General features: G+C 47.5%; 1 protein-coding gene across 3 annotated transcripts in view; it reads right to left on the bottom strand.

Annotated features, from left to right (window-relative positions):
- Window positions 1–19,952, bottom strand: part of LOC102942767 (prolyl endopeptidase) — a 165,950-nt gene that overhangs the window by 39,232 nt on the left and 106,766 nt on the right. For all 3 annotated transcript variants that reach the window (XM_037894552.2, XM_037894553.2, XM_037894554.2), the window contains exon 10: window positions 18,522–18,625. In XM_037894552.2, coding sequence (XP_037750480.1) covers window positions 18,522–18,625 — 104 coding nt within the window. The remainder of the gene's footprint in view (window positions 1–18,521; window positions 18,626–19,952) is intronic.

The raw sequence follows: 19,952 nt of genomic DNA on the forward strand, positions 1-19,952 counted from the left end.
ACTATAATTACGAGGCTGGGATTGGTGAACCCCATAGGCTATGTGGTAGTCCAGGTGACTGGGAGATTAGTATTTTAATACTAGTTTCAGATGTAGGCATGGTCTGGTGCCGTGCAAACTCCCACTTATAGTTGTGCTATGCACACCTCAGTCCTGACCCACAGCATTTCCACTATTCCACTTCCTATTGCGCAAACGCTGCCAATCGTTTGTTTTCTGACACAAACAGAGGTTAGGATGAGAGACTACCACAGCCACCTTAATTTGGGGCCTCAACCTGCATTTGAACTCTAGAGGTGAAAACTAGTGCAATAACCCACCATGCCATACACCAATCAAGAACAAGGTGATCTACCTACTAGTCCAGATATTTAGAGAATGACATCATCAACTAGGATTTCTACTGTTAATTATTTAAAGCATGCTACATGGAGCTGCTCTAACCCTTGACAATTACTACAGGAGACCCAGCCGCCTCTCATCTAATTAGCTGTCTGGGATTCAAAGCCCAAGAAAAGTGTGAGATCACTAAACAAAATCCTCCATTTAGTTTTATGGACGCTTCTCTAGAAGTTTCTTTCTAGTTTTACAATTCTTCGTATTGAAGGAACCCCTCTTAAAAGGAGCTCAGTGTGGCTACAAAGACCTGTCACCTTTTAAAATATTTCTCTAGAGCTTAAAAAAAATATAGGATCCTAAAATTGGAACAATGCATTTTGAGTTGCACCTCTCCACTGAGCTGCAATTAGAGAAAGCAATGGCAGATTAAAGTGGCATTTGCCATATTCACACATTTGTGGAGTAAGAAGTTACTACCCATACTGAATTCAGAAGGCATGTAGCCAATAGTGCCAGACTTGTCAAAATGAATTTGCTAATGTCCTCCAGAGCAGGACTGTTTGTTGTCTTGGTGCCAACAATACAGTCACTGCCAAACTGCAGGAAGAGATCAGAGATGAAACCTTCTGTGTTCTTCTTGGAATTCTAATGAAAACTGAAGCAACTAAAATAGCAATATTCCTTATACATGCAACTAGATGGGGGCACGCTGCTGCCATACTGTGGCAGGCATTAAATAAAAAACGATTACTTTCTTGTAACTGTTCTTCGAGATGTGATGTTCACGTCCATTCCACATTAGGTGTGCGCGTGCTTGCGTGCACGAGCGTCGGAAACTTTTCACCTTAGCGGCTCCCCTCGGGCTGGCGGGCCCCCCGAGTGGCGCCACTGCGCCGTGCACATATACCCCTGCCGGCCCGACCCCCTCCAGTTCCTTCTTGCCAGTGAATCTGACAGAGGGGTAGGAGGATGGGTGGTGGAATGGACGTGAACAACACATCTCGAAGAACAACAGTTACGAGAAAGTAAGTAACCGTTTTTTCTTCTTCGAGTGCTTGTTCACGTCTATTCCACATAAGGTGAATTACAAGCTTAACTCTGGAGCAGGGTAGGAGTCACGGAACAACTGCTCGGAGGACCGCTCTGCCAACTGCCGCGTCCTCTCTGGCCTGCTGGTTGACCGCATAGTGGGTCAGAAAGGTGTGCACCAAGGACTAGGTGGCTGCTCTACAGATCTCCTGGATCGGGACCTGTGACAGGAACGCTGTGGAAGTCACCTGCACCCTGGTTGAGTGTTCCGTGACCGCCGGGGCTGGAACACCTGCGAGCTCATAGCACGCCTGGATGCAGCTTGTAATCCAAGACAAAATCCACTGTGCCGACACTGGGAGGCCTTTTATCCTCTTGGCTACAGCCATAAACAGCTGCGTGGATTTGCAAAAGGGCTTGGTGTGCTCCAAATAGAACGCCAGCGCTTGACGCACATCCAGAGTGTGCAAGCTGCAGTGACTCGGGTCCGTACGGGGTTTCGGGAAGAACACCGGCAGACAAATGTCCTGGCCCAAATGGAATTGGGAGACCACCTTAGGGAGGAACATCCAGCACATCCCTTGGGGCTGTCACTACCAAGTCCAGGGGGTCCCTGCCTGGGCGGTACACCCAAGCGAGCCACGCCTGCAAAGTCCTGACTCTCAGTCTGGCATGCCTGACCATGTGCGTGCATGCTGCCAGGCAGCACAGCCGCAGGCAGCACCTGGCCGTTGTCGTTGGAAACTGGCGCAGGGAGGCCACTCCTTGTTGGATAGCCTGGAATTGGGATACAGGAAGGCTTGCCCTGGCCTGCACCGCGTCCAGGACTGCCCCTATGAATTCCACTCTCTGCATGGGTATGAGCGTAGACTTGGGGAGGTTGACCAGGAGCCCCAGTTCTCGGAACAATCTCAGGGCCACCTCCACATGGCCCTGCACCTCCTCCTCAGATCGGCCCGCCAGGAGCCAGTCGTCGAGGTACAGGTACACCCGGATCGCCACCACTGCCATGCACTTCGTGAACATCCTTGGGGCTGCGGCTAGACTGAACGGGAGAACTGCAAACTGTTAATGTTCTTGGCCCACAGCGAAGCGTAGAAACAGTCTGTGTGCTGGGAAGATGGCGATATGAAAGTATGTGTCCTTCATGTTGAGGGCAGCGTACCAGTCCCCTGGATCCAGGGAAGGGATGATGGTGCCCAGAGAGACCATGTGGAACCAGGCCTTGACCAGGAACTTGTTGAGCCCGCGCAGGTCTAGGATGGGGCGAAGGCCCCCTTTGGCTTTGGGGATGAGGAAGTACTGGGAGTAGAATCCTTTTCCCTTTAGGCCGTAAGGCACCACCTCTACCACCCCCGCCTCTAGCAGCGAGCGGACTTCCTCCTCTAGGAGATGCTCGTGAGAGGGGTCCCTGAAGAGGGACAGGGGCGAACTGCAGCGAGTACCCATTCCGCACAGTGCGTAAGACCCAACAGTCTGATGTAATGGTAGACCACGCACGGGAGAAACGGGACAGGTGGTTCAGGAAACAAGGGGAAGGATCCGGTGACTGGTCTGGTATGCTGTCCTCGAGCGCACCTTCAAAAGCCTGGCTTAGTGCCCGGCTGGGATTTGTGCTGGCCTTGGTTCTGGCCCGGCGCATTATCATCATTATTATTGCGTCGTCGCCTGTAATCCCTGCCTTGCCTACGGTAAGGCTCATGCCTATGGTGAGGCTGGTACTGGCATTGAGGGGGAAGCTCCGGCTTAAAGGGCTTCCCCTGGGTCGCTGGGGTGTGCATACCCTGCAACTTGAGTGTAGCTTCTGAGTCTTTGAGGCTATGCAGCCTCGCATCTATCTGGTCCGAGAAGAGCCCGGACCTTTCGAAGGGGAGGTCCTGGAGTGTATTCTGGATCTCAGGGGGCAGGTCTGACTCCTGGAGTCACGCCGAGCACCTCATGACCACCCCTGACGCAATTGTTCTAGCCGCCGCGTCTGCCGAATCCATGGAGGCCTGGAGAGAGGTCTTGGCTACTGCCTTGCCCTCATCCACCAGGGCAGTGAACTCCTGTTGGGAACCTTGCAGGAGGTTGTCCTTAAACTTCCCCACCGCCGCCCAGGAGTTGAAATTGTGCCTGTTGAGAATGGCCTGCTGGTTAGCAATCCTCAACTGAAGGCCCCCAGATGAGTACACCTTTCTACCAAAAAAGGTCCAGGCATTTCGCCTCCTTGGCCTTAGGGGCCGGGGCCTGCTGACCATGGTGCTCCCTTTCGTTCGCCGCCAAAACCACTAGGGAGCAGGGATTCAGGTGGCAGAACAGGAACTCATAGCCCTTAGATGGGGAAAAGTATTTACGCTCCACTCTTTTAGCCGTTGGAGCGCTGGAGGCCGGGGTCTGCCATATAGTCTTATAGTTAGACTGGATGGTCTTAATGAGTGGGAGCACTATTCTGGATGGACCTTCAGGGCTCAAAATGTCCACCATGGTAATGGTCTTTTCCCCCCAAGACCCCATGGGGTCCTCCTGCTCAACCGTCTCCTCGGCCTGCAACCCCAAATTTTGGGAGACTCTGGCAGCAATTCCTGGTGGGCTCTACGGTCTATCGGAGGAGGGCCAGACTCCTCTGTACCTGCCACCGCCTCATCGGGGGAAGACGAGGAGGTTAGCGGCTGCTCGACCCCCTCTGGTTGGTCCTCCTGCTCCCCATCTCCCGTGGTAGGGGCCTCTGGCTCAGGCCGGGGCGGGAGTCCATGGGACGGCACCGGGCTCGGTGCCAGACTCTCCGGTCTATGCTGGGGGTAAGCTGGAGGCCTGGATACTGTTGCCTCCAGCACCGTCTGATGTCGGTGCGGGGGCCGGGACCGCTGCACCGAGTAACTTGCCCTGGACATGGCCCCTTGGCACTCCTGATAGGCCCAGGGGGTCCAGAAGGGCCAATGGCCTGGCAGCCCCCATTGACATTGCCAGCTCCCTTGAGGGTCCCTGCTTTCCGGGCCTGGTGCAGGTAGCTCTAGCGGCCAGAGCCGGTGCCAACAATCTGCGCCGGCGGGAGAATGAGCGGCTCCTGGCTGAGCGGGACCGGTGCCAGCGTTCCCTGGACCGGGACCGTCTGCAGGAGACCTCTGGCGAGGGCCATCTCAACTCCTCCCGGTGCCGGTCTCTGGGCGGTGCCAGAGAGCGGCGTGTCCTTTCTGGTGCTTCTTCGCGTCGACACGCTGCCGGTGCCGCAACCTCCTTCTGGGCCGCTGGCTAGTGCAAGTCTGCAGAGTTGGAGCTCAACCGGGACCAAACCGGGAGTGGGGCTAGAACAGTGTCCTCGAGCAGCACACCATTGCCGGCTTACCCCTCGACGGCTCCCAAGGCATGGGCGCCAGAGGGTTCTCCCCATACGGGAGGGGGCTCGCCACCGACAGCTCGATGAGGTCTTTGCAGCCTCAAAGGTGCGAGGTGTGGAGGGCTGATCCGTTATGCCCTCGAGCCCATCGTCTGCACTGAGCTCATTTAGGTCTGGGCTCGGTGGGGCTTGCGCTGCCGGGACCGCCTGTGTCAGCACCAGTACCACGGCCTTCCCGCTCTTGTCGGCGCTCGGGGCCTTGGGAGACGCCAGCCTCCTGTGCAGGGAATGACCGCACCTTCCTTTCGGTTGCGCCGGGGGCCACACCGGGGAGGACGATCGGTGCTGGGGCCTAGCCTGGCGCTCCGGGGCCAACAGTTTACGGTGCTTAGCCAGTACCGGGTCTCTCGACGGCTCCGGGGCACTATGCACCGAGGAAGTCTCAGCCGGTGTCACGCACTCCGGGCCCAGCAGCTGCAATGCAGCCTCCATCAACAGTTGCTTTAGGTGAAAGTCTCTTTCTTTCCTTGTCCTTGGCTTAAATGCCTTGCAAATCCTACACCTTTCAGTTTGATGTCCGTCCCCCAGGCAACGTAGACACGAGTTGTGGGGGTCACTGACTGGCATAGGTTTGTGACATGTGGTGCAAGCCTTGAAGCCATGGGCCCGGGGCAGGTACTGGAGGCCTCCAAGCACCTAATGACTTAAGTGTCCACAATCTAACTGTAAACTAACTGATAACAGCCACTCTAAAGGTTAAGGGACTGCTCTTCTACGAGAGAGAGAGAGAGAGAGAGAGAGAGGTTGTTCCAACACCGTCACGGACGGTAAGAAGGAACTGGAGAGGGTCGGGCAAGCAGGGGTATATATGCACGGCACAGTGGCGCCACTTGGGGGGTCCGCCGGGAGCCACTAAGGGAAAAAGTTTCTGACACTCGTGCACGCAACGCATGCACACCTAATGTGGAATGGACTTGAACAAGCACTCGAAAACGAACTATCAATTTTTACACAAAACAAGGTTCGCTAAATGTTCTATCTTTCCGAATTGGGAAGCCAGGAGGAACTAAAAACAGTAAAACTGAAGGAGACAGGAACAACTGACTTGTTTTGCCCTTTCTCACCTCAGTCCCTGGAAAAATCATGGAGCAGGTCCTCAAAGAATCAATCCTGAAGCACTTAGAAGAGAGGAAAGTGATCAGGAACAGTCAGCATGGATTCACCAAGGGAAGGTCATGCCTGACTAATCTAATCGCCTTTTATGATGAGATTACTGGTTCTGTGGATGAAGGGAAAGCAGTGGATGTATTGTTTCTTGACTTTAGCAAAGCTTTTGACACGGTCTCCCACAGCATTCTTGTCAGCAAGTTAAGGAAGTAAGGGCTGGATGAATGCACTATAAGGTGGGTAGAAAGCTGGCTAGATTGTCGGGCTCAACGGGTAGTGATCAATGGCTCCATGTCTAGTTGGCAGCCGGTGTCAAGTGGAGTGCCCCAGGGGTCGGTCCTGGGGCCCGTTTTGTTCAATATCTTCATAAATGATCTGGAGGATGGTGTGGATTGCACTCTCAGCAAATTTGCGGATGATACTAAACTGGGAGGAGTGGTAGATACGCTGGAGGGGAGGGATAGGATACAGAAGGACCTAGACAAATTGGAGGATTGGGCCAAAAGAAATCTGATGAGGTTCAATAAGGATAAGTGCAGGGTCCTGCACTTAGGACGGAAGAATCCAATGCACCGCTACAGACTAGGGACCGAATGGCTAGGCAGCAGTTCTGCGGAAAAGGACCTAGGGGTGACAGTAGACGAGAAGCTGGATATGAGTCAGCAGTGTGCCCTTGTTGCCAAGAAGGCCAATGGCATTTTGGGATGTATAAGTAGGGGCATAGCGAGCAGATCGAGGGACGTGATCGTTCCCCTCTATTCGACACTGGTGAGGCCTCATCTGGAGTACTGTGTCCAGTTTTGGGCCCCACACTACAAGAAGGATGTGGATAAATTGGAAAGAGTCCAGCGAAGGGCAACAAAAATGATTAGGGGTCTAGAGCACATGACTTATGAGGAGAGGCTGAGGGAGCTGGGATTGTTTAGTCTGCAGAAGAGAAGAATGAAGGGGGATTTGATAGCTGCTTTCAACTACCTGAAAGGGGGTTCCAAAGAGGATGGCTCTAGACTGTTCTCAATGGTAGCAGATGACAGAACGAGGAGTAATGGTCTCAAGTTGCAATGGGGGAGGTTTAGATTGGATATTAGGAAAAACTTTTTCACTAAGAGGGTGGTGAAACACTGGAATGCGTTACCTAGGGAGGTGGTAGAATCTCCTTCCTTAGAGGTTTTTAAGGTCAGGCTTGACAAAGCCCTGGCTGGGATGATTTAACTGGGACTTGGTCCTGCTTTGAGCAGGGGGTTGGACTAGATGACCTTCTGGGGTCCCTTCCAACCCTGATATTCTATGATTCTATGATTCTATGATTCTAATATTAAAATTTATGTTTTTACAGTGAGATCGTGAGGAATCAAACAGTCCAAGCATCCACAGAACCAGTATGGTATATAATAGTGTATAATTCTTCAAAATTCATCATTCTTTACCCACACCTTTAAAAGCTCCAGCTTTAAAAGCGTTTTCATGTTAAAGAGAAGGGGGAAGGGGAAGAGGGAAGAGGATGGAAAATAGTACAGAGTAATTTATTTACTGAAGAAAGAAAGAGGAGAGAGTGTTCTTTAATTCTGCTTCCTAACACAACGCTCATCTGAAGAATGTGCCTTTTGTCTGTTATTCTGAGGGTGTTACATCTTAGCTGAGATGACAGAGCCACTGAAAGTTCTCTCTAAACACCAGGGAACCATTCATTTGTGCTAAGGAAAAGACAAGAAATAACAATAAGTCCTTCTTCACATCCACTTTAAAATATTATAACTGAAGCTCATATTTTGCTAGGCAGATCCAAAAAGATAAGGACATCCATAGGACACCAACTGATAAGACCTGGGGCGTACGCAGGAATACAAATTTGACTGCTTTTGGAGGGGCACTTTCTGAGGCTCACTCACTCTCCCCCACCGTGTCCATGCGGGTGGAGGAGTTCTGTGCCCATGCTGATTATTGGGGGTCCCAAGCCCCTGCTTGCCTCCCCTTGTACATGCCCCTGAATAAGGATGTTAATAAAAATTTTAATGAGTGAATTTAATGTTCATAAATGGATGTACTAATAGTAATGGCAAGATCCAGGAATAGCGTTGGCAGGTGTTGTGCACAAGTTTCTCCTACAACTCTACCAATCAACCTCAATTCTGACTCATCTTAGTTTTAAACATCCCTAAAGCAGAAACACCAATTGTGCCAACCTGTATAGTGTAGATAAATTTGTTAAGAATTAGAATGACAGTAACCTCATTTTCATTTGTTAACTATCGATATTTTGAACCCAGGTCTCCACAGGAGGCTGAACAATGAAATAACTCACAGTGCTACTTAGTTCCTACAAAGATAGGTTTTATAAAAGACACAGGATACAATTAATCCTGCGCTCCCTCCACCTGGTCATTTATTGATACAATGTAAAAAATGGCAGCTGCTTTTAAATCAAACTAAGTTATACCATGAATTCCACAGTTCTTTTACAAACAGTAGCTAAACAAAGTACAACCCTTGCTAGGCACATATACTCTTTTGCAATCTTGAACTATTTTAAACACATTGGAAGATATTAAAAGAATGGCAAAGGGATTCAAACAACTTCTTTTGCAATTACAATTTCAAAACCTGCAATCTTGCATACCAGCATAAAAGTAGGTTAATTCAGAGACAGGACAGCAGCCTGTTTATCAATGATTAACCTTCACGATGAGCGTAACAAGAAGCACATAAGAACTCAGTTGGCAAGTTCATAAAGTTAAAATTCATGACCTTTAACTAAAGGAGCATTTGAGTTATTATGCAGTAAACAGCTTCTGATAAATTTTACTTATAAGTTGTAGCACCTTAGAGACTAACAAATTTATTTGAGCATAAGCTTTCGTGAGCTTATGTGGATGCAGTGGATGCATCCGATGAACTGAGCTGTAGCTCACGAAAGCTTATGCTCATATAAATTCGTTAGTCTCTAAGATGCCACAAGTACTCCTTTTCTTTTTGCTAATACAGACTAACACGGCTGCTACTCTGAAACTTATAAGTTGCTCAGTTAAACAAAATTGTGCCAATGTTTCCCTTCATAAATCCATTATTCTCTATTACTCCCTGTAAAATATCACACGATGAAATTATCCAGAGAATCAAAACTCCTTTCCACCTTTTCCAGGAAGCATTATTTAGTTAAAGATTATTAACACTATTTAATACATACTTTAACCACAGGATGTAGGGTACATTTTTGATATGTTGCATGGGGATTTAGCAGTGGGGTGTTTTTTTTTTTTTTTTTAAAGTCATGTAGAGTCTTGCACTAAAAATCCATGCAACACTGAAAATGTGCCCAAAAGAGCACAGATGTGTCACTTCGACTATTTCAGTTTAGGTTAACACACACATGCATGCGTGCACACTTCATTTCTAACACTTTTGCTCAATTATGTGCAGAGACTACTAGAGAACAACTCTCATTAAAGTTTCATATATGTTATGTAAATAAATCTAGGAAACCCCCAGATGTGCGTGCATTCATTCTGTTCATTCAAGTGGAAGAGAATAAATGTAGAAAGCTTTGTACGGGATATTCCTTTCATCTGTATCTTATGAAAAAAAGGATATCCCTCAGTGCAGAATCAAATTTGCCTTAGTCCACTAACTAAAAAAGAAAAAGCAAGCTTTCGGTTTTCTCCCCTTCAGCACTCAGCAATTTTGATATAAATCACAATAATGAAACCGAGGTTACTATACACGGTTATTTATAGTGAAGAAATTAACCTCAACCTGTGACTTTCTGCACAACTACTTTTTCTTGCATCCATTTTCAGTTTCTCCTTTTCAAATGCCTGAGTCATCACCAGGGCTCTGGGGTGGTGCAGAAGTAAGAGAAGGAGCAAGATTATCATTCAGATTCGCACACATACACACACAGATTCCTTGTGGGAGGGGAACACAACCTTTGCAGAGCATCTACTCTTTTCCCTCTCCCCACCGCTGCAAGGCAAGGAATGGGGTGGAACCTTGGTTTACCTCCACAAAACACCCAGTGGTGCAGCTTCACCCCCATCTTGGAGAGCATACGAAACCTGGGTAGCCCTGACACACCAGGCTCCCTTTCCTGGAGTGGAAGCAGAGATGGGCTGGATGGGCAACTGTGATTTAGGCAGCTTTAGGGTCACTGCAGCAAAACTTTGACACTAATGCAGGGCTTATGGCAAAGCTGTGATTGAACTCAATGCAATTCAAGTATATAGGTGTCATTTTAAAGGAGCAATTTCAAATGAATTTGAGATTTAATGTACAATAAACTGGCCAGATCAAAGGTAAGAAATCTTTCTTTTCTGATGCTGGAGTCTCCTCAAATCTCAAATACAAGGAAGCATACACACAGAGGATGGTGTAGGAAGTGGCATTTGTGTCTCAGGATATTGCACCTTTCCTTCCAAGTCAGCAAAAAACAATATCCCACTGCACAGGGGCACCACTTCTGTTATTATAGGTGCTGTATTTGGGGTGTACAAGGTTGCAAGGACTGTCCTCCTCCCCCCCTCCACCCATGTAATTAAGGATCCAAAGGCACTTATCAGAATTATAATGCTGTAGTAACTGCTGTGTTATAGTTAAACTCAACATTGCTAATCAAATTCCAACTGTAGTGAAAATGGATGGTTATTTTTCTTGCTTTCAAAACGTGGAGCATTGCTGAAAGTGAATCACTGTTACATCACTAAAGCAATATAAAGGTAGCAGCTTCTCAGTGGTGGGGAAAATAATCCCTTTCTATATACAACCAAAAAAACTGGGATCCTTCTGGATGAGAAGAGCTCTCTTAACTTAAGGAATTTATTTTAATTATTAGCCTAATTTAATAAGTAATTGATTTATATGTAAAAGTGGCTTTTGATTCCACAATTGTTTCTTATATAAAATACTTGATTTGCCAGTAAAATACAATATTCCTAATTTACAATAATTCTTTCTAAACCTCTTTTTCATTATATTATATTGGTTTTTTAATCCCATTATTGTTATCTCACTGAACTTGATAGTATTAGTTATATAATCATGTTCTTTCTCAAAGAGAATGCTGTTTTCTTCCTTCAACTCCGTATCCTCTGAAGTTTGTGTGTATATACATAATAAAACAGAGAAAGAAGAAGTAGCTTCCCTGATGAATTCAAGCCAAGAGATAAATTTTCGATAACTGCATCTTTAGCAAACTGGCCTTTGCAAGGCTCATCTTTCTATCTACGGAAGCAATCAGAGATGAATGAGGGTATTTACAACAGCCTTGTGCAGAGAGAGATAGTATCTTCTCTGTATGTTAAACTGTGTTATGTAACCTATCACTTAAATCAGCATCTGTGCCAGATGACTGGAGGATAGCTAATGGAATGCTGATTTTTAAAAAAGGCTCCAGAGGCGATCCTTGGCAATTACAGGCCAGCAAGCCTCATTGCAGCACCAGGCAAACTGGTTGAAACTATAGTAAAGAACAGAATTATCCGGCACATAGATGAAAAAACGGTTACTAACCTTCTGTAAATGTTTTTCTTCAAGATCTGTTGTTCATGTCCGTTCCATGTTAGGAGTGTGTGCATCGTTGCCAGAGATTTTTTCCCTCACTGGTCTCTGTCAGGCCGGCTCTTGCGCCCTCTGGAGCCAATGACGCTCATGCACAGGTATAAGGAGCACTGTCGGCCACACACCCTCTCAGTTCCTTCTTGCTGAACAACTGACAGAGGGGTAGGAAGGTGGGTTGTGGAATGGATATGAGCAACACATCTTGAAGAACAACAGTTATGGAAAAAGAAAAGGAGTACTTGTGGCACCTTAGAGACTAACAAATTTATTTGAGCATAAGCTTTCGTGAGCTACAGCTCACTTCATTGGATGCATTCAGTTACGGAAGGTTAATAACCACCTTTTCTTCTTTGAGTGCTTGCTCATGTCCATTCCACATTCGGTGACTCACAAGAAGTCCTCAGGAGGTGGACAGAGAGTTCATGAACATGCTGACTGCAACACTGCTCTTCCAAACCTAGCGTCGTCTCGAGCCTGTTGGGTGATGGCATAGTGGGATGCAAAGGTATGCACCGATAACCAAACTGCAGCCCTCCAGATGTCTTGGATGGGCAGTTGCGCAAGGAACATTGCTGAACAGGCCTGAGCTCTTGTGGAGTGAGTGGTTAGGATGGCTGGCGGTGGGACATTTGCCTGCTCATAGCAAGCTAGAATACAGGCAGTAATCCAGGACAAGATACTCTGGGCTGACACTGGGAGCCCTTTCATCCTTTTTGCTACTGCTACAAAGAGTTGCGTGGATTTGCGAAAGGGTTTAGTCCTCTCAATATAGAGGGCAAGAGCACGTCTAACATCCAATGAGTAAAGCCACCACTCTTTAGAGTTCCTGTGAGGCTTCGGAAAGAAGACTGGAAGGAAAATAGCCTGGTAGCTATGGAATTGTGACACTACTTTGGCAGGAAGGCTAGGTAGCGGTGCAGCTGGACCTTGTACCGTGGTTCTGATGTAAAGGCCCTGATTCAGAGACCCTGGCTGAGGTGATGGCCACCAGAAAGGTGACTTTCCAAGAGAGAAATAGTAGCAGGCATGGTGCTAGCGGTTTGAATGGAGGACCCATGAGCTTGACAGAAACAGGTTTAAGTACCATGGAGGAACTGGCTCACAGACATGAGGGTAGAGTCTCTCCAGATCCTTGAAAAATCAGACCGTCATCTCATGGGAGAATACTGACCTGTCTTTCACTGGTGGGTGGAGGGTTGAGACTGCTGCTAAGTGCACCCTAATAGACGCAAAGACCAGACCTTGCGCCATCTGAAGCAGCAAGTAGACCAAGATAGCCTACAGGGAAGAACAAAGCAGAGAGAGACCTCATTGAGATGCCCATATCGAGAAGCTTTTCCATTTACGTAGTAACCCTAGTGGACAGTTTCCTACTACCTAGAAAGACCTGACGAACTTGCTCTGACCAGGCCTGCTCCGCAGGGTTCAGCCACCTAACGTCCATGCTGTTAGGTGAAGGGAGGCAAGGTTTGGGTGGAACAACCAGCCGTGGTCTTCTGAGATTAGGTCTGGATGGAATGGAAGTGGAAGAGGGGATGCTACTGAAAGATCCAGTAGCATGCTGAACCAGCACTGGTGTGTCCACGCTGGGGCTTTAAGAATAAACTATCGCTTTGTCTTGCTTGATTTTCAAGAGGCCCTTGTGAAAAAGAGGAACCGGGGAAAAGTGTAGTGCAGGGGTTCTGACCCGGGGAGCAAAAAGGTGTCAGACAGGGAGCCCAGACTGTGCCCACGAAGCAAGCAAAACTGATGACACTTCCTGTTCTGCTTGGTTGCGAACAGGTCTACCTTGGGAGACCCCCCTCCTTTTAGGGATGAACCTGGCGATCTCTGGCTGAAGGGACCACTTGTCAGAGGAAAAGGATCTGCTGAGATGATCTGCCAGTGCATTCCGGGCTCCTGGAAGATGTGTTGCCTCCAGGTGGATGGAGTGTTTCAGGCAGAATTCTCACAGATGGATGTCCTCCTGATACAGGGTAGAGGATCGAGCACGTCCCTATTCATAGATACAGAACATGGCCGTGGCATTGTCTGTGAGAACTTGCACCACCTTGACTGAGATCTGAGGGAGGAACGCTTGGCAGGCTAAACATACAGCCCTGAATTCCCTGACCAATAGGCCCTGAGTCCGGAGACAGTCAAGCTGGGCTTCCCAAACTACGTCTGATGCATCTGAGACTAGCGAGATGGATGGCTGAGGGGCAACAAAGGGTACCCCCATCATTATTGACCCCGGGTCCTTCCACCAGTCCAGGAGATGAGGACCAGGGGAGGAACAGTGAGCACTGAGTCCAAGTGGTGCCTGTTTGGGGAGTGTGAGGAAGGGGTGGATAAAAACTGAAGGGTATAGACGACTGTCACTGTACTTAGCACCCAGTGGTCTAATGTTATGCAGGACCATGCCGCGCTGAAATGGGACAGATGGTCCAAAAATAAAGGGCAAGGCAGGATCTGATATAGTGCCCTTGGGTATACCTTCAAAAGGCCTGCTCGGGCCCACCAGAGTACTTATCAGACTCTGACTGGGAGGTTGAGGTAGACGGGAGTGGCTGACACCATTTATAACTTCTCCCTTCCCTTTTGTAGGACTCCTTTCCCAGAGGGGGCGCCGAGAAATAAGGTGGCTGTTGGGGCCTGAAGTGCTTCCTGGAAGCAGACAGAGTGTAGCGGCCCAGTGACCTGAGGGTGGATCTAGAGTCCTTCAGGCTGTGAAGTCTCATGTCTTTCTGTTCCAAAAATAGTAAGGAGCCTTCAAAGGGGAGGTCCTGGATGGACTGCTGGACCTCGTGAGGAAGTCCCGAGGACTGGAGCCAAGAACACCACTTCATTGTGACAGCAGAGGCCACTGTCCTTGCTGCCACATCAGCTGCATCGAGAGTTGCCTGGAGAGAGGTTCTGGTCACATTCTTCCCCTCCTCCAAGAGGGCAGCGAATTCCTGCCTTGACTCTTGAGGCAGAGAGTCTTTGAAATTTGCCAATGAGTCCCACAGATTGTAATCGTATCTCCCCAGCAAAGATTGGAGATACACAAGTCAAGGCTACCCACTGAATTAACCCTTCTCCCAAACAGGTCCAGCTTTTTCAGTCTCTTTTGTTTGGGGGTAGTGCTCACCTGTCTCTCTCATTGGCTGCCGAAACAATGAGACACCCTGGGTGTGTGTGTGTGAGTACAAGTACTCAAATCCACTTGCTGGTTTCTTTTCTGCCCTTTGAGGTGGGGTGCAGAGAAGGAGTTTTCCAAAGGGTCTTGACCAGACCCATTACAGCCTCATTAATGGGTAAGGCCATTTTGGAGGGAGCTGCTGCAGCCAGAACGTCAATAAGGCTGTGAGATATTTACTTAAGTGCCTCAATTTCCAGCCCCAGGTTAGCAGCTATCCGCTTCAGCAAGTCCTGATAGGCCCTGAAGTCGTCTCGCAGACACAAGTTACCGAGCCCCGAGATGGCCTCATCTGCTGAGGAGGAAGCTTGCACCAAAGGAGGGGCTCCTTCCTTTTTCTCAACAACATCCATGGGAACCACATCCTGAACGTTGGTACTGGGGTCAGTATTGGATTCAGGGTCCAATGCTGAGCAGGAAGGAGTGATAGCCCACCTCTCTGAAACCACCAAGTAGGATCAATGGGAGGGAGGACGTAGTACCGGGGGAAAACCCCAAAAGTTCCAGTATGGCCAGTGCATAGGCCTCTGACCCGTTGGCCAGGTGTCGGCAGGGGGACCCACACTGAAGTCCAATGGCACATAGGGTTCTCCTTCAGACTCAGAGTCCTCTCTCAGTGACCACTCTCTGCCTCCATACAGTAGTATGCTCTGCCTTCATACAGTGCCGAGGGTCCGGGGATTGGTGGAGGACCGAAGATGGTCGTGACAATGGGATCAGGGCTGGCTTGCCCCTAGTGGGCCCAGTGCCAGGAAGAAGCTCAACACTCTCTGCTCAAGTAGTTGCCCCATCGGAGCTGGAGGGACTCAAAGTGATAGTAAGTAAGGCTATGTTTATGTCATGGAGGTCATGGAAGTCATGGAATCCGTGACTTCCAGAGACCTCCCTCTGTTTCAGCCCCAGGGGCTGCAGAACTCTGGACTTGGCAGCCAGCAGGGCCCTGGTAGGCTTCCAGCGACAGGCAACAGCAGTGACAGGGGCCCCCTGAAAGGCTCCAAAGACAGGCGACAACCTCCTGAGGGGGCCCTCCTTAGGGTTCCAGCAATGGGTGATAGCTTTGCCCAGGGGTGGGGAGGGGATGCCTCGGGCGAGAGGCTGGGAGCGTCCCATTTTCTCTTTGGGATATATGGTCACCCTACAGCTTCCAGCTGCCATGGGCAGTGGGGGAACCCCACAGCTCCCAGCCACCACGGTGGCAGGGGAAACCATGGAGCCATAGCAGCAAGTCAGACAGGTCACAGCTTCCATGAATTTTTGTTTATTGCCCATGACACGTCCATGACTTTTACTAAAAATAACCGTAACAAAACCTTAGCCTTAATAGTAAATCCCTGACTGCTGTGAAAGCCTCTGGGATTGCAGGGACAGTCAGACCGCTGGTACCACAGTGGCTTCCGTGTGTCAGTGGAGAGTCCTACACTGGACTCAATGATCTGGACAGAGTCAACGGTGCACCATGGGACCACGGGTGGAGGAGAGGCCCAACATGGATCGCATCGCACTACCTTCCCCATGCCTGTCCTTTTTCTAAACTGTCGGTGTGCTGCTTTTTGTGCTTCTTCCTCTGCACCAGAGATGGTGAATGGTGCTGGTAAGAGCATGGTGCCAGAGGAGTGCTTTGCACTGAAGCCAAAGTACTTGGTGCAGGATCAGTGCGGCTTGGCTCTGAGGCTGGTCTGAGAGCAGCTTCCATTAGGATAGCCTTGAGTTTTATTTCTCTGTCCTTTCTAGTGCGGGATCTAAAATCCCGACAAATCTGGCACTCGTTCATCTCGTGAGTTTCTATATTTAAAACAACAACAAAGAATCAGAGATAAAAAACCACTGGGAAAAAGCCTTGCCGAAGCAAGAAGAGTCATTCCAGCAACCATCACAGGCAGAAAGAAGGAACTGAGTGGGCGCGTAGCCGGCCGCGCCCCTTATACCAGCACATGAATGTGCGACTCTAGAGGGCACAAGAGCTTACCCGACAGATACCACTGAGGGAAAATCTTTGGCAACAGTGTACACAGCAGGCACACACCTAATATGGAATGGACAGGAGCAAGCACTTGAAGAACACCACAATATACTGGAAGAGTCAACACAGCTTTTGTAAAGGGAAATCATGCCTCACCAATCTATTAGAATTCTTTGAGGGGATCAACAAGCACGGCGACAAGGGTGATCCAGTGGATATAGTATATGGACTTTCAGAACGCCTTTGACAAGGTCCCTCAAAGGCTCTTAAGCAACGTAAGCAGTCATGGGACAAGAGGGAAGGTCCTCTCATGGATCAGTAACTTGTTAAAAGATGGGAAACAAAGGGTAGGAATAAATAGTCAGTTTTCACAGTAGAAAGAGGTAAATAGTGGGTTCCACCAAGGATCTGTACTGGGACATGTGGTATTCAACATATTCATACATGATCTGGAAAAGGGGCCGAACAGTGCCGTTGAAAAGTCTGCAGATGATACTACATTATTTAAAATTGTTAAGTCCAAAGCTGACTGCAAAGAGTTATAAAGGAATCTCAAAAAACTGGGTGAATGAGCAATAAAATGGCAGATGAAATTTAATTTTGGTAAGTGAAAAGTAATGCACATTGGAAAAAATAATCCCGACTATACATACAAAACAATGAGGTCTAAATTAGCTATTACCACTCCAGAAAGAGATCTTGGAGTCACTGCGGATAGTTCTCTAAAAAACATCTGCTCAATGCGCAGCTGCAGTAAAAAAAAAACAACAAAAAAAAACCTAACAGAATGTTAGGCATGATTAAGAAAAAGAGATAAGTAATACGACAGAAAAGATAATGCTCCCGTATAAATCCATGGTACACCCACATCTTGAATACTGCATGCAGTTCTGGTCATCCCATCTCAGACAAGATATATTAGAATGGAAAAAGGACAGAGAAGGGCAACAAAACCGACAAGGGGTATGGAACAGCTTCTACATGAGGAAAGTTTAAAAGACTCTGATTGTTCAGATTAGAAAAGAGATAACTAAGGTGGGGTGTTGGGTGGGGAGATAAGAGATCTACAGAATCATGAATGGTATGGGGAATACAGGTAAGGAAATGTTATTTATCCCTTCACATAACACAAGAACTAGAATCACCCAATTAAATTAATAGGCAGCAGGTTTAAAACAAACATAAGGAAGTACTTCTTCACACAACACACAGTCAACCTGTGGAACTTGTTGGCAGGGGATGTTGTGAAGGCCAAAAGAATAACTGGGTTCAAAAAAAGAACTAGATAAGTTCATGGAAGATGGATCCATCAATAGCTTTTAGCCAAGATAGTCAGGGATGCAACCCCATGCTCTGGGTGTTCCTAAACTTCTGACTGCCAGAAGCTGGTACGGGACGACAGGGGATGGATTACTCAATAACTGCTCTGTTCTGTTCAGTCCCTCTGAAGCATCTGGCACTGGCCACAGTCAGAGACAGGATACTGGTCTAGATGGACCATTGGTCTGACTTGGAATGGCCATTCTTATTTTGGAGCTTTAGGAATTAGCTTGTCAGAATCCAAATGTTGTACACACCTATTTATTATTTGTAATGTATTAATGCCCAGGACCCCATTGTGCTAGATGCTGTACAAACAAAAACAAAACAGTTCCCGACCAAAAGAGTTTACCTGGATGACTGTACTAAGTAAAGTGGAACAACTGCACAGTACATGGAAAGCAATTACATCACTGAGACAGATGCAAAACACTACTAATACCTTTAAAATTCACAACACGAGAAGATGCATGCTTGTGTTTGCCTCTTAGTTACATAGCATGGCACATACTAAACTTACCCCCAAAAAGCACATTAGTCCTGCCTCAAAACTTCTGATATTGAAAATTACACAGGAGTTGCTTGAAAGTGATCTTACTCTCATTTTACTGCAGCTGTTGTTAGCCTGCTTCAAAAGCGATTAAAAAACAAGGTAGAAAAGTTAATGTTTTTGTTATTACCTGAACTGTCTGATAAACCGAAGGATCAAATCCTTTCACAGTCACCTCCCGGAAAACTCTTGGCTCCAGTTCTTCTTTCGTTAGATCACAGTGATAAATAATACCTGAAACAGAAGTCAAATTTGTCAATTAAGTGCACGTGCATCATTAAAAAGACATTGGATTAAAAAACATGAAAGACTGTAACGAATGGCAAAGTTAACCCAGTAGGGTAAAAAAGAAGCCTTAATACATCCTTACACTTAATAATTGACATGCACTTCTTCACTGAAGAAAGCAGAGACTTTCTGTATGCAAAGAACAATTACTGCTGCCCATACTAAACATCTGAAGTTAGAATTCCCACAACCAACTAAATACAAGAAAAAAAAAAATTAAGCTGCTTTGCATTTAGTAAGAATGATAAATCCAACAGAATTCAGACAATGGAAAGATTTAGGAGTCTATTTAGAAATATGGTGAGTTAATACAGATTATATCAATGTAGTTGAACAGAATTTAGCCTAATACGTTTACTTAGGGCCTGATCCTGCAAACACTTAAGTACGTGAATAATTTTACTCATTTGAGTATGCCCACTGAAATCAGTGGGATTACTCATATGAATAAAATTATTCACATGCTTAAGCACATGACCATGATGAAGCTGGTAGACAAACTTGTTTTAAGGGTGTGATTGAGGCAGAGCCGCACTGCCCCTGAGGGAATGGAGGCACTCTGCTCAGGGAAGCAGAAGGCCTTCTGGGACATCCATTGCCCAGTGACAGCATACCTGCTGCAACGCCCCTTTGTGGGGAGCACCTCTCTATCCACTGCACATTTATGGAGTGGGCAGAGCCATGCATCCACTTCCTCTTCACCTAGCCCATCCCCTAAAGGAACATGGATGGAAAAGTCACTGCGCACCTGCGTAAGGGCCAGGCAGGATCTGGCTTTTAGACTGTAATCTCCTTTTCTAGGATCCAATCCTGCACATATTTAACCATGTGTTTAAACTCTCTGCTCCCACTCAGTTCTCTAAACTTCCCAAGAAAGTTAAGTTCTACCCCAATGCTCTCCAAGATGGTCAGTTGGTAGGAAGGGACAAGGACAGTCTTGTGGCCAAGGAACTGGACTGCAATTCAAGAGCTCTGGGTTCAATTCCCAAACTTACTGTGTGGTCTTGGACAATCACTTTGTCTCTCTGTGCCTTTGTTCCTCAGATGTAAAATTATATTATAGTAGTTCTTTTCTCTCACCCTTTGTCTTGTCTATTCATATTGTATGCTCATCAGGACAGAGCCTTAACATATGTTTGTACAGTCCCTATCATAATGGGGCCTCAGACTTCGTTGGGAATCCTAGTGTGATACAAATAAACCTAATTTCAACAGCCAGCAGTCAATATCCTTACGATAGGCTTGCAGGACAGAAGATCATTCTGTCAAAATC

This window comes from Chelonia mydas, chromosome 3 (genome assembly GCF_015237465.2).
Source record: "Chelonia mydas isolate rCheMyd1 chromosome 3, rCheMyd1.pri.v2, whole genome shotgun sequence".
Lineage (NCBI taxonomy): Eukaryota > Metazoa > Chordata > Testudines > Cheloniidae > Chelonia > Chelonia mydas.